Source organism: Gymnoscopelus braueri, assembly GCF_963280865.1.
Source record: "Gymnoscopelus braueri genome assembly, chromosome: 12".
Taxonomy (NCBI): domain Eukaryota; kingdom Metazoa; phylum Chordata; class Actinopteri; order Myctophiformes; family Myctophidae; genus Gymnoscopelus; species Gymnoscopelus braueri.
In genome coordinates this window covers 46,327,244-46,342,496 of record NC_137614.1, presented here as the reverse complement: position 1 = coordinate 46,342,496, position 15,253 = coordinate 46,327,244, and the positions used below count along the sequence as shown (strand labels likewise).

The 15,253-nt window shown below is 38.2% G+C and overlaps 1 protein-coding gene across 2 annotated transcripts in view; it reads left to right on the top strand.

Annotated features, from left to right (window-relative positions):
• The first annotated feature begins 4,428 nt into the window (after positions 1 to 4,428).
• uckl1b (uridine-cytidine kinase 1-like 1b) overlaps positions 4,429 to 15,253 on the top strand; it is a 56,757-nt gene continuing 45,932 nt past the window's right edge. For both annotated transcript variants that reach the window (XM_080444409.1, XM_080444408.1), the window contains exon 1: positions 4,429 to 4,532. In XM_080444409.1, the coding sequence (XP_080300535.1) occupies positions 4,444 to 4,532 (89 nt within the window). In that variant the 5' untranslated portion in view covers positions 4,429 to 4,443. The remainder of the gene's footprint in view (positions 4,533 to 15,253) is intronic.

Sequence of the window (15,253 nt, the reverse complement as noted above, 5' to 3'; positions counted from 1 at the left end):
CCAATCAGGATAGAGAACTCAGTCAGGATACAGATTAAAAAGTGAAATTGGAACTGGAACACTATAAAAAATTAAGCTGATAAATGGGTACTCTCTCCTGATTGGCTGAAATGTTGTCACCCACCTGAAAATTTATTTTCTGTTTATTAAATAGCTAGAGAGATAGGGAGACCCCTGTGACTGAACAAACACTATAGCAATTACTTACTCTACCTTTACCTTTTTCTAACAAAACACTTTGTTTTTACCAAAACATATCACTTCTATAATTAGTATTATAGTATATAATGGCACAATAATATATTTTCACATGCTTCATTTGATCTGAACTCAGTTGGCAACTTGGCACAGTAGGAATGGGTTCTATTCTGTGTATATACTGTGAACATTGGTACTGTTTTGGCACACCTAAAGGTTATTAAGTGACTTTCTTCATGTTAAAAAGTTAATGCTCTATACGGTATTCTAATATTTCTTTGGAGTGTTTGTTCAGTAACATCTCTCCGGCTCTTTAATAAACATAAAACATATTTTCAGGTGCGGGACACCAATTTCGGGAGAGAGAACCACATTTATCAGCTTCAAATTTATTGTATTATTATTTTTTCCATCACTTCCAATTTCACACAAAAATCTACTACAAAATTGGAATTGGAACCCTATAAAATGTAAGCTGATGATTCTCTCTCCTGATGAAGTTGGTATCCTGACCTGAAAATGTGTTTTCTGTTCACTATAGTAGACATATAGGGAGACCCCTGTTACTGAACAAACACTCTAGTCTAATAGCAAAGATTACTGTGGGAATATAGAGCTATATTTAACACTTACAACTATCACTTACGCCCCATTAACCTTGTCTACACTTTACACTAGACCTAAGCTACTTGTTAGTTCTCATTATCCTCATAAAATATTAACTACTTATTTGTATTATAGTCTACCATGTTATATTAGCTTTGTTTTCAGTTTTTATTATCTTGGATATTATTAGCACAGTCTGGTGGAGTCTGACTGACACATTTCACACACTTATGTGAAAAGTGGTGTAAAGTAACTAAGTACATTTACTCAAGTACTGTACTTAAGTACAATCTTTAGGTACTTTTACTTTACTGGAGTATTTCCTATTGTCTATTCTTTTACTTCTACTCCACTACATCTCAGAGGCAAATATTGTACTTTTACTCCACTATACAATTATATGAAAACTTTAGTTAGTTACTTTGCAGATATAAATTATTACATTATAAAACATACATTAACCACTTTAGCCCTATTTTATACATAGGCTATTTGAAAATAGCCGATCTACAAGCTCACAACGTGTTGTGAGCTTGTAGATCTGCTGGTTTTTTTTTGTAATACATTTACTTTTGGTACTTTAAGTACATTTTCATACCAATACTTTTGTACTTTTACCCAAGTCTTTTTTTTAATTTCTGACTTTTACTTGTAACAGAGTTACATTGCAGTATTGATACTTTTACTTAAGTAAAACATTTGAGTACTTTATCCACCACTGCATTTCACATACTTTATGTTATGAACATGTGACAAATAAACCTCTTTGATAATCTTGAATCATATAGCAGGCTAGTTTGTGTTTCACTGTGACATAATGAAAGTGCATGCATTACATTACAATAGCCAAACATCAGCGCACGTGGTCCATGCAGTGCCAGCCCTGGGAGAAGATCCTTATATGATTACAAAGTGAAAGCTTACATGATTTACAGATCGCAAAAAACAGGTGTGTGGTATTTTGGGACTTGTAGTCCGCGTTGGGGCCGGGGTGTGGGACCAGAAACCTTGTATCTCCATACTTTTAATGGGTTATTTTCTCCCGTGAATTAATGCCTTACTTCTTCATACAACATTTGTCACACAAAATGCAGCTTGTTGTGAACTAGTAGATCTACTATTTTCTGAAAAACGTTCTGAAAGTGAAAGTGCATGGTTAAGTGTAAGGCCCTTATCTGTCCAGGCCCTTATCTCTAAACGTAACCTCAGTAAACTATGCCTAAACCTAACCTTATTCCTAAACGTAACCCCAGTAAAACTATGCCTAAACCTAACCTTATTCCTAAACGTAACCCCAGTAAAACTATGCCTAAACCTAACCTTATTCCAAAACGTAACCTCAGTAAAACGGTGCCAAAACCTAATTATTCCTATACCTAACCTAATTATTCCTAGACGTAACCTCAGTAAAACTATGCCTAAACCTAACCTTATTCCTAAACGTAACCTCAGTAAAACTATGCCTAAACCTAACGTTATTCCTAAACGTAACCTCAGTAAAACAATGCCTAAACCTAACCTTATTCCTAAACGTAACCTCAGTAAACTATGCCTAAACCTAACCTTATTCCTAAACGTAACCTCAGTAAAACTATGCCTAAACCTAACCTTATTCCTTAAAGGGCAAGACCACTTTGGTAGAGGTTTGGGTTGTGTATTTACCTTGCCATGATGTAACTCCAAAGGTGGACAAGAAATAAAAGATAATTGCTCCATTGACTAGAAATTGATCATTCAAAATATGTTCCTCATTGACTTACATTGTACGGTAAAACAGCTCTGAAAGTCACTTAGCACGTAAACGAACACAAACAAAACTGATTCAGACAATATAGAACTTAACCAAACCCAGTACTGTTTGTTTTTTTAATACAAATGTCAACTTCCTGATGATTTTACTATTTGAAGATCCGGATCCGGATCTATGGATCCAGTCAGGGTTTTCTTCTTAATAAAAATAGCGAAATCAACAGGAAGTTAACATTTTTATTTAAAAAAAAAACAGTACTGGGTTTGGTGATGTTCTATATTGTCTGAATCAACTTTGTTTGCATTTTTTATGTGCTAAAAGAGTGACTTCTAGAGCTGTTTTACCGTACAATGTAAGTCAATGCGGAGCATATTTTGAATTATAAATTTTTAATCAATGGAGCAATTATTTTTTATTTCTTGCCCACCTTTGGAGTTACATCATGGCAAGGTCAATACACAACCCAAACCTCTACCAAAGTGGTCTTGCCCTTTAACGTAACCTCAGTAAAACTATGCCTAAGCCTAACCTTATTCCTAAACGTGACCTCAGTAAAATTATGCCTAAACCTAACCTTATCATATTCCTTAACGTAACCTCAGTAAAACTATACCTAAGCCTAACCTTATTCCTAAACGTAACCTCAGTAAAACTATGCCTAAACCTGACATTATTCCTAAATGTAACTTCAGTAAAACTATGCCTAAACCTAACCTTGTTCTTCTGCCTACACATAAGTCATGACCTCGTATGAGCGAATAGGGGAAGGGGATCAACGTCACATGATTCCCATGTTTGACCCGGCTAAAACTCGGATGTGTGTCTCACAAAATATGATTATTGGCAGAAACGCGGAAAGTATAGATTAGAATATTTGGCGGTCCCGTTTTCATTTTTCACAACATTAGTGGTTGTTTGTCCTGCACTACAAAACTTCACCATTTATTGCGCTATGACGAAATTAACCCATAAAATGCAACAATGTGTACGTTGATACGTTCCATAATGAAATTCCAATGGTGTTAGCTGTGTTGTTTCACCCGGTGAAGGAATGGCGGATTCGGCCACGACCCGAAATACCGGTATGTGTGTCTCAAAGAATTCCTAACCGTAACCTCAGTAAAACTATGCCTAAACCTAACCTTTATCCTAACCTTAACCTCAGCAAAACTATGCCTAAACCTAACCTTATTGATAAATAGAATTTCATCTTTTATTTTTATCATTTGTATGTTTGAGAGTGTTATTAAGGAATTGTCTCGTCATTATAGATACAGTTCATATAGTTTATTATCTTATTTGAGTTTTCCAATAGTGTAACTCTGTGTCAGTATGACCTTAAACCTAAACTGTGTTTATCAACATGAGATGAGATCATATTATTGCAGCCTTTTGCTTTCCAGGAGTCTGGTACGGAAAGATAAGGTTAGATCAGGGCCCCTTTCTCTCTATAATGAGGTATCAAGCTCTCTCTCTCCCTCCCTTGAGGGAGAGAAAGAGCGGCGAGCGAGCGTTCCGGTTACTTTTTGGGACTTTGATTGATTGAATACTTTATTAGAAGTTTGCAGAAAAAAGTATATGAAAGTGCAGTTCTATACAAGGTCAGCTAGGAATTTTAAAAAAAACAAGAAAACCATTGGCTTGTTTCCATTAGGGACATTTGTACTCAATTCATAGTGACATTAAATGACATAAAGATATAAACTACTATGAAGAACATCATATAAGCAGTTTAAAAAATAAGAATAAGCAAAATAAGACATACAAGGTTTCCAACTGACAGCGTCCCTAGTAGTTGAAACACGATCTTGAACTCCAAGTCCCATGATGCCTCGCGTGGGACAGCTGATCGTCAACCAACAGGGGGGGGGGGAGGAACAACAACAATAATGTCTGCCGTGCGTCGAGAAGGAAGCAGGCTCTCAAAGATGGAGCAGTGCGACCAGGAGGAGAGAGATCCCTCCGCGGGATCGAACAGGTAAACGAACCGCTCGCCCAAGAGGGTTTATATAGCGGGGGAGATCAGAGGAGAAACGAGCATGTTTAAATGGACGTAAAATGTTCACGTTTTACTGGTGTGTGGAGAAGCATCTTTGTTGAAGCGAAGCACGACCTGTCGCGCACACAGTGGTGGAAAGTAACGAAGTACATTTACTCAAGTACTGTACTTGAGTACAGTTTTTTAGGTATTTTTTTACTTTACTGGAGTGTTTCCAGTTTTCAGTACTTTTACTTCTACTCCACTACATCTCAGAGGCAATTATTGTACATTTTACTCCATATTATTATTTGATCATTTTAGTTATTTTGTAGGTTTTAATTATTATTACAAAACATACATTAACCACCTCAGCCCTATATACATTTTGGCCATTTGAAAATAGCAGATCTACAAGCTCACAATGCGCATTGTGAGCTTGTAGATCGGCTATTTTCAAAAGACTTGTATACATTTGAAAACTTGGGAAAATGGGACATTCTGTACAATGAGTACTTTCTACTTTTGGTACTTTAAGTACATTTTTATACCAATACTTTTGTACTTTTACTCAAGTAAATTTGAATTTGAATTAATTCCGGGCTTTTACTTGTATTTCTAGTATTTCTACATTGCAGTATTGATACTTTTACTTAAGTAAAGCATGCGAGTACTTTTTCCTCCACTGTCGCGCACACAGTGTGCTGCCATCGTGGTCAATATGGGTATTTTTGAGTGTTGCCATGTCGGCTTATGAAAAGCGACTTTGGGCTTCTTTTTCTGTAAAGTTGCTTGTAAATATTGGTGGTTGCAGTTGCAAGAGTTTTTTTTTTAAATAGCAGATCTACAAGCTCACAATGCGTTGCAAGCTTGTAGATCTGCTATTTTCAAACAGCCCAAAAAAATGCTTATTTTTGGGCTTGTTTTCATAGACCTGTTTGCTTATTTCTATCGCTGCACCTGGCAACACTGGTTCTTTTTTCGGCAAGCTTATAAGGCAGGAAGTTACAATGTAATAACTTGTTTTATAATGTTACAAAATAGTGATTATGCAGTCTAAACCAGTTGGCCACATTATAACTTTTATAAGTTTATAACTTGTCCCTTAAGACAAGTTATTAAAGGTTTATTACATCATTTACCCCCTCCTCAAGTCACGAGACATGTTTCATATTAATAAACATCATTGTCATGTTCTCAAATTAAACCACATTACTGTAAAAGGAGAGCTTTATGTTCTGGTCTGTGTGACTGGAATAGATACAATAATATGAATTATTATATTCATATTCATATTATTCATATACTGCAATACTAGCTGTTAAGTAAAAGTCTGGTAATCAAAATGTATGAGTAAAAGTACAAAAGTATTGGATATGGATTAAAAAATCCTTTAAAAAATATCAGATCTTCAAGCTCACGTCGTAATTGTTGGTCGGCTGTTTTCAAATTGATTAAGTATATAAATATAGGTCTGAAGTGTTTTTTTTAATAATAATCAAAATCTACAAAGTAACTAGTAACTAAAGTTTTCAAATAATTGTAGTGGAGTAAAAGTACAATATTTGCCTCTGAGATTATAGTGGAGTAGAAGTAAAAGTATTGAAAATTGGAAATACTCCAGTCCAGTAAAGCAAAAGTACCTCAAAATAGTACTCAAGTATAGTACTTGAGTACATGTACTTGAGTTACTTTTACTTTAAGTCTAAGCATGGCATGAGTCAGTGGTGACCGGTCTCTCTAGTCTGGTCTGTAACCGTCATTGTAATTTGAGTAGCTGTAGCTGTTCTGAGGAATGTCTTGTCAGCAGTAGTGGTGGGAAAAAATATTTGTTTTTTATCTAACAAGTTTTACTATAATAAAGTTGTATGTATACAGTCTACTAAAATCCTTGATTTAATTCTGAGAGTACTAGGGTCGATTTGGTTACATGTGTAACACTCCCAGAGTTACAATGGATAAATGAAACACTGATGATTTTACAGGAAAAGAGAGAAAATTGATTTTTTTTAATCTATTTATATATCGTATATCTTTTTCAGATATTATGTAACGGGAAACGTAACCAATTATGTGGAAACGTGCGCTTACAGGACGATGCCTTAGCATTTTTGAAAAGATGAGAGTATCCTCTATTCAATGACATGTTTTTCTATTCAATTCAAGGGAGCTTCATTGGCATGAGAAAACATACGTTGACATCGCCAAAGCAAAATAAAAACTATTTAAGAAAACAATGGGGAAAGTATGTACAATTCAATTCAAACTTTATTCCAGACACTCAGGGGGGTCTGGAATATTACATACAGATAAGAAAACATACAAATGTACAGTTGGAGGGGGTACAGCATTGTGTTAATTAAACAGAGCTATGTCACATTGTAATATAGCCTACATGTTGGCATGGGTATAAAGCTTTTTGAAACAAATAGCAGCAATCTTTTGCAGTCACTTTTGGGACAATTAGCAGAATTCTACCCAAAACTATTGAAATAGTATATAAATAAAGTCTCAGATTTCCCATGTGTTTAAACTTTAAAGGTAGCAGCTCTGTTTATTATGTGCAGTAGGTCTATAGTATATCCGAGGTCTACTCGGTACAGATGCAGTGCAGGAAACACAATGATTAGTAGTCCTTAGGATGGTTGTATTCCTTTGGCTATTACTGTGTACTTTGATTCTAGTGAAAAGACTCAGACTTCATGTTATGGGTCCATGCTCTCATTCTAGTGAAAAGACTCAGACTTCATGTTATGGGTCCATGGCTCTCATTCTAGTGAAAAGACTCAGACTTCATGTTATGGGTCCATGCTCTCATTCTAGTGAAAAGACTCAGACTTCATGTTATGGGTCCATGCTCTCATTCTAGTGAAAAGACTCAGACATCATGTTATGGGTCCATGTCTCTCAGTCACAGCATGTTCCCCATCTCCTCTGGGTGCTCATCCCTGACTGAGCCACAAGAGGGCGCCGCCACACCGGGGCATAATAATGTGTCGCTTCTCTTGGTCTCTCTGTTATTGAGTTGTCATTATAACAAGCACCAATTACACACATTTAAGACAGTGAACATTTGTAATCTGATTAAATAATTATTATAATACTATATCAAAAGAAGAATAGATGGATAGATAGATAGATATAATCAGTGGTGGGAAAAGTACTCAAATGTTTTACTTAAGTAAAAGTATCAATACTGCAATGTAGAAGTACTCCGTTACAAGTAAAAGTCCGGAATTCAAAATGTACTTGAGTAAAAGTACAAGAATATTGGTATCAAAATGTACTTTACTACCAAAAGTAAAAGTACTAAAATGTTTGAAAATAGCAGATCTACAAGTAGTCTTGTAGTGGAGTACAAGTACAGTAATTGCCTCTGAGATATGGTGGAGTAGGAGTAAGTAGTACTGAAAATTGGAAATACTCCAGTTAAGTAAAAAAATACCTCAAAATTGTACTTGAGTAAATGTACTTAGTTACTTTACACCACAGGATATAATCATTGTGAAGTTTTTTGGAGAGCACTTATAACAGGTTGAATGTGTGAACGTGGTTGTACTGTATGTATGCAGGGCCTCATGGTTCTACTGGTCACCCCATTATGTAACAGCGTTTATATACTTAGTAAGGCCTTGACATTTGGGTCGTGTCCACATGTTGTAGTTATGGCCCTACAGTCTGAAACACTATCTCTAGACTGACATAAAACATGTGCCATCAACAAGTTTAATTCTATATGGTCTCTGTCGGGTGGAAACCTCACATGTTCAAAACTGTTACTTTTCAGGATTCAAACTCAAAAATAGCAAAAGTAGCAGATCTACAAGCTCGAAACGCGTCGTTTCGCGCCGCGTTTCGCGCCACGTTTCGAGCTTGTAGATCTGCTACTTTTTGATGCTTTTGTGTGACGCTGTGGTGTGATCAAGTAGGGCGTTAATTTACGGGGGAAAAAAACACAAAAGTTAGAATATGGAGATAAGAGTTTTCTGCCCGACAGCAACGATATTCTTTAAGGAGTGATTAGTTACATTAACAAGTAATTGCACTCGTTAAAGGGATAGTTCACCCAAAATAAATCTTTTGTTCTATCGATTAGATATTGGATTTTTTTTTGTTTTTGTCACATTCATAAGCCAATAATTTGATGACCGGCAGCGGTTCCGGTAGGAGACACAAAGAGTCTCCTTTGTCTCTCCTACCGGAACCGCTGCCTACCGGTCCGCTGGTCATCAAATTATTGTCTTAGGAATGCAACAAAAACAAAAAGAATATCCATGAATTCAAGTCTCCATGGGGTGAACTAATCGATAGGAAAAAAAGTCATTTTGGGGGTGAACTATTAGCCTGGGATCCAGACTGCTTCGCTACGTTCGGCGGATTTTGTTTCTCACTCGCTATACAGTCTGGAAAGCCTCCTGTCTCCCTGCACAAACGAGTGAAAACGACTCGCGGCTTCTGATTGGTCTGTAGGGGGGGGGGGGGTGGCTGGACCAGTGTTGTCCAATGTAAAACTTGAGTCACTTCCTGACTTGCCTACGTCATTAAAATACGAGTCAAATAGGAGCCGAACGTAGTGAATTAGGCTGGATCCCAGGCTAGTGAACTATCCCTTTAAACTTTAGAAAGAAGTGATTTTGGCTCGGTTGATGTTTAACCACAACAGCCATGATGCAATAGTTGTGCACGTGTTCGTGTAATTTACATTTACCTTGTTTGTTTGGTAGGGAAACCTTCTGTGTCCAAGACCGCTACTTTACAGGAAATGGACACGTTGTGAGCTTGTAGATCGGCTAATTTCACTACTTTTGTGCAACGCTGTTGTACGAGAACGTAGGGCATTGATTAGATGAAATACAGAGATTCGAGGTTTATGCCCAACAGCAACGATATTCAAGAACACATTATGCATACATTGCATACATTATGTATACATTTGTATATTGTTTCTGATTTCACATTTAGAGGAAGTTCTCCATAAGCCTTTGGGCTTCTAAACTTCTCCTGCACAATATGGCTATTTTCTTCTGTAATCTTTTTGTTGTGTGCTTAATACAGTAAATACATATATACATACAAAACTCAAACTCAATATAGAACTGCATACAGTAGAGTTGAGAAAGCAGTGTAAATACATTGTGATAAATACATTGTTAACCCATTAAGACCGGGAATGCATAGGCTGTGTCATTTTAGATTTTTAGCTATAACCATTATTTTATACTTTGGGCTATTGAAAAATAGCAGATATACAAGCTCATATCGTGGCACCGAGTGCCGCGATATGAGCTTGTAGATCTGCTATTTTTGAAAAATCTTGGACATTTTGTGCAAATCTTTGAATACATATATATATATATTTTTTTTTACTAAAATCTTTGCTTCTGGAGGTCCCTGGAACAAAATATTTTTCAAATGTTCGCTTTCAAAAATATATGTTAAAAGATTTGCACAAATTTTCACGATTTTTCCAAAATCGGTCTAAATTGGTTAATCTTTGCATAAATCTCTTAGCATTATTACACCAACGTGGGATTTAAACCCTGGAGGGCGGCGTGGGTCTCTGTTGCTATAGAGAGCACTGTAGCAGAACCACTGGCATAGCAACTAGCTCAGGGACCTTGTTTAGATTTTCTTTTTTTCTTTTTACAGCCGTCTATGAATCCATGTTAACAAACAGAAACTGTGCTAAAACACCTACTGTAAATCAGTGGTTCCCAAACTGGGGGTCGGGACCCCCAGGGGATTTATGTTTGGGGGTCCCCAGATGATTAGCTTTAATGTGTATACAGGGTATCTTCACATTTCTAAAGTTAAAATGTAATGATTTTAACCCATTAAGACCTGGAACGCATCTGTCACTTTTTGATTTGAGCAAAAAAAAAAGCATTATTTTACACTTCGGCTATTCAAAAATAGCAGATATACAAGCTCATAGCTTTTTCCAAAAAAGGATTTAGAAGACATTTTGTAGAATCGGCCTCAGGTCTTTAATGGGTTAATACTAAATTGGCCTAAAAGAAAAAAGAAAAACCTTGAGGTCCTTTTTACTTTAAGTCTCTCTGCGTGGCATGAGTCAGTAGTGACTGGTCTCTCTAGTCTGGTCTGTAACCGTTAGTCAGTGTAATCTGAGTACCTGTAGCCTATAGTTCTGAGGAATGTCTTGTCAGCAGGACAAACAAGCGACTAAACATGTAGAAAAGAAAAAATCTAACAAGTTTTAATGTAATAAAGTTGTATGTATGCACGTAGGCTAGGATTCAAGCGGTTCTGATCTCTCTGAGAACGATGTTTGTCTGTACAAGTTTTGCGCTCAAGGGGTGTGTGTGTGTGTGTGTGTGTGTGTGTCTGTGTGTGTTAGTGTGTGTGTGTGTGTGTGTGCGCGTGCGTGCGTGCGTGCGCAGCTGTGCATGCACGTATGAGTCTCACCCACAGTCAGCTGACAGCGTGTTGGAGCTGTAGTGTAGTGTTAGGTTTCAGGCTGTTGTTGATGTCATCGTGCTCTGCTGTGTGTTGGTGGACAGGAGGGAGGAGACACCATATGTCACATTCATACATACATATCTATGTGTGTGTGTGTGTGTGTGTGTGTGGGGCGGGGTGGGTACATGTGTTTCCTGCCATACTGATGTCCCATTGCAGCAGCACGTTGCAGGACCTCAGCATCAGTGGTGGAAAGAAGCTAAGTACATCTACTTAAGTACTGTACTTAAGTACAATTTTGAGGTATTTGTACTTTACTTGAGTATTTCCAATTTCCAATACTTTTACTTCTACTCCACTACATCTCAGAGGCAAATATTGTACTTTTACTTCACTACATTTATTTGAAAACTTTAGTTACTAGTTACTTTTCAGATATAAACTATTATATTATTAAACATACATTAGCCACTTTAGCCCTATTGTATACATAGGCTATTTGAAAATAGCCGATCTACAAGCTCACAACGCGTCGCATCGTAACGCGTTGTGAGCTTGTAGATCTGCTATTTTCAAATATTTAGTACTTTTACTTTTGGTACTTTAAGTACATTTTGATGCCAATACTTTTGTACTTTTACTCAAGTAAATTTTTTATTCTGGACTTTTACTTGTAAGGGCGCGCCCCCACCAAGAGTTGGCTGGCCGCTGATAAACGCAGGTTGTGCGCGGCCACAGTTTTTTGCAGCCAGCGGATTCTAAAAAACGGGAGTGTCGCGCCTGTCACTCACTTTCAGGAGCCTCCCCGCAGCCCGCACTGCCTGTGCCTGCTGCCTTGAGCACCATGTTGCTTCCTGAGTCTTGAGACGCCTTCGACTCACCCGATTGGACAAAATCGGGGGAGAAAATCAGCGCCTGCCTCCAGCAGTTTTATGCTTAGTCGCGGAGAGCAGATAAACGCAAGGTCTGCGCGAGAGGCGGAAAAATCTGCTCTTGCGTGAATCAACGCATTTGCATTGACAATGCATTGGCAGATTCTGCAAACAGCAGCCAGCCAACTCTTGGTGGGGGCGCGCCCTAACAGAGTATTTCTATATTGCAGTATTGGTACTTTTACTTACAAGTAAAGAATTGTATTACTTTTTCCACCACTGCTCAGCATGCAATGCATTGGTACTTTTTGTCTAATCTCGTGTACAAAGAAGTAGTGAAGTTTGCGCTCTAAACTCATAGGCTTACTAAGGCTGAAGACACAGAGGTGCGAGAGGCCAGTGTCAATGTACAAAAACAACAACAAGGCTTGCACACTGAAAAATAAACATTGATGGATGCTCTTTGGATGCAACAACTAGCAGACATACAAGCTCATAGCGCTATGAGCTTGTAGATCTGCTATTTTTGAAAAATCGTGAAAATTTGTGCAAATCTTTGAAAATATATATTATTTTAAAGCAAACATTTTTAAATCAAATCTTTGCTTCTGGGGGGGGGGGGGGGGGTTCCTGGAACAAAATATTTTGAGATGGGGGGGGGGGGGTCTGTGCCCAAATACATATAATTTTGGGGGTCCTTGACAATAATGAAAAAGTTTTAGAGCCACTGATATTATAGCAACATACACATTCATTTTTTAACTGTTGGGATTTAGAAGACATTTGTAGAACGGGCTTCAGGTCTTTAATGGGTTATCAAGCCCAATGTATTGCATTTAGTGTTGTTGTGGACTATTAGTGTTGTGGTGAATTGGCCATAACCTTCCTTCCGTCCACTCTCTCTCTCTTGGCCTTACAGCCTGAAGCCACAGACAAACCAGCAGACTATTCCTGCATGTCTGTAAGTGACACAGACAGACAGACAGACAGACAGACAGACAGACAGACAGACAGACAGACAGACAGACAGACACACACACACAGACTGATTAGGGAATCACCAGGCCCAGGTGTTCCAAATGTAGTCCACACATCTCCCTGTCCCAACCACCAGCTACTGAAGGACGGGACACCCTGCAGGCAGAGAGGGTCAGAGGGCATGACAACAATTATAATGAATATCGTTGCTGTCGGTTAGAAACTTCCTATCTCCATTTTTTTTTGTAACTTAACGCCCTACTTGACTACAGCGTCACTCAAATGTAGCACATTTTGAGCTTGTAGATCTGTTATTTTATTTTTAATTTTTATACGATTTTTTGGGGGTCTTTTTGGCCTTAGCTTACAGTAGAGACAGGCAGGTAAACGGGGAGAGAGAGATGGGTAGAGACATGCAGCAAAGATCGTCGGGAACGGGACTCAAACTCACAATGCGCTGTCAGGCCACATTAGAGCCTGCAGGTGCATTAGAGCCGCTACGCCAGCGGTCCGGGCCTAGATCTGCTACTTTTGCTATTTTTAAAATTTGAATCCTGAAAAGTAACACACAGAAAAAATGACCCATCCCACCTTGACATGATACGGCAAAAATGGCTGATGTACAGTACAAGCTCACGTGTTGGGGAAAAAGGAGGGGTATAGCCCCCTGGGGGACCCCGGTCAACAAAAGTATGTAGTGTAGTAAACATCCGGGACAACGCTCCACCTGTCCCAGACTCTTCTCGGTCTCCCTCCTGGCTCCCAAACTGTGTAGTGGAACTGTGTAGTGGAAGAGTTCTCAACAGGCCTGAAAATTAAGGCCCAGTAGGGCCCTAACTGGGCCCTACTGGGCTGGCCCCGAGGCTCGGCCCGGTCCGAACAATTACCATACTTTTAGGCCAGAAAAACCTGTAAAGGTGTCATTGTGTGCTTAATGTCCTCAAAGTCACACATCCGACAAGCTTTGAACTGAGCAGATTGGACCTTCCGTTCCAGAGATAATGGCCAAAAACATATTGAACACGGCCACTTTTGCAGATTTTCGTTGAGTTTTGGCCATTGTCACCCGCTCAGTGACAATGGTCGGACGGCGGCAAACTAGATACCCGAGTAAAGTTCACTTTGAGCTGCATCCAATTCGTCCACTGCCATTTCCGTCGGCCTTACCGTTAGGCCGCTAGGGGCAGTTGAATTTATTTTTTGGGGGTAATAGATTTTTTTTTTTTTTTCTTTTTCACAGAACTCGAGGCTCGGCCCGGCACGACTAATTAGCATAGATTTTCGGCCCGAAAACGTCAGGTTGGGTAGGGTCTAGGGCTGTCAAACTAATATTCGATATTCGAATATTATTTGAATATTGGGAAAATATGTATATTCAAATATGAAAATGTATATTTGAATAAAAAAAATATATATATATATATATATATATATTTTTTTTTAATGTTTATTTGACAGGGACAATACAAAAAACTATGTATGAAGTTATAAAAACAAACAAAAGATATGTTTTATTGGATCCAAGCACTCGATACATTGATTTTTGTGCTGTTTCTGTCAACAAAAAAAAACTTTTAAAAACAAATATATATATATATTTTTTTCTTTCTAATAATAATAATAATAATATTCAAATATATTCGAATATCTGCAAAAAAAAAATCGAATATCATTTCTGAGGAAAGTTGACAGCCCTAGTAGGGTCGGGTTTGGGCAGAATTTGAGAACTCTCTAGAACAAACTCCCCATTGCAGTTAGAAGTGCCGACTCACTCCCAATCTGTGACCAGGTCAGTCAGAGGTGAGCTCCTCCCGCTTCGCAGAACCAGAATCAAGTTATCTTTAATCTGGTTTGTGACTTGATCTATCACTAAAGGCCTGTCACGATTATTACATAACATAGCCTGATGATCGCAATTATCTGAGATAATCGCAGTCATAATCATCAGATCAGATCAGCCCTTTAGGGAGTTTCTGTTTATCTGTTCAACAACAAACGCATAAAGAACAATATATCGTCTCTCTCGCGTGGAAACCTCATATGCCCAAAACTGTTACTTTTCAGGATTCAAATGAAAAAACAGCAAAAGTAGCAGATCTACAAGCTCGAAACGCGTCGCTCCGCGCCGCGTTTCGAGCTTGTAGATCTGCTACTTTTGATGCTTTTGTGTGACGCTGTCGTATGATCAAGTAGGGCGTTAATTTACGAAAAAACACAAAAAGTTAAGAGGTTTCTGGCTGACAACAGCGATATACAACTCAACATAAAGGCATTACAAAGAATCCCCAGAGTACACAAACAACATGACAGCCAGGCAGGTTGATTAATGCTTCAATGGCTGTGAGAGGACCAAGTGTAGAGCCCTGGGGGACCCCAGTCAACAAAGTACTGTATATTCATCATGTGCTCCATTTATTTACGCCACTCTCCAGTGACGTAAATAAAAGGTTG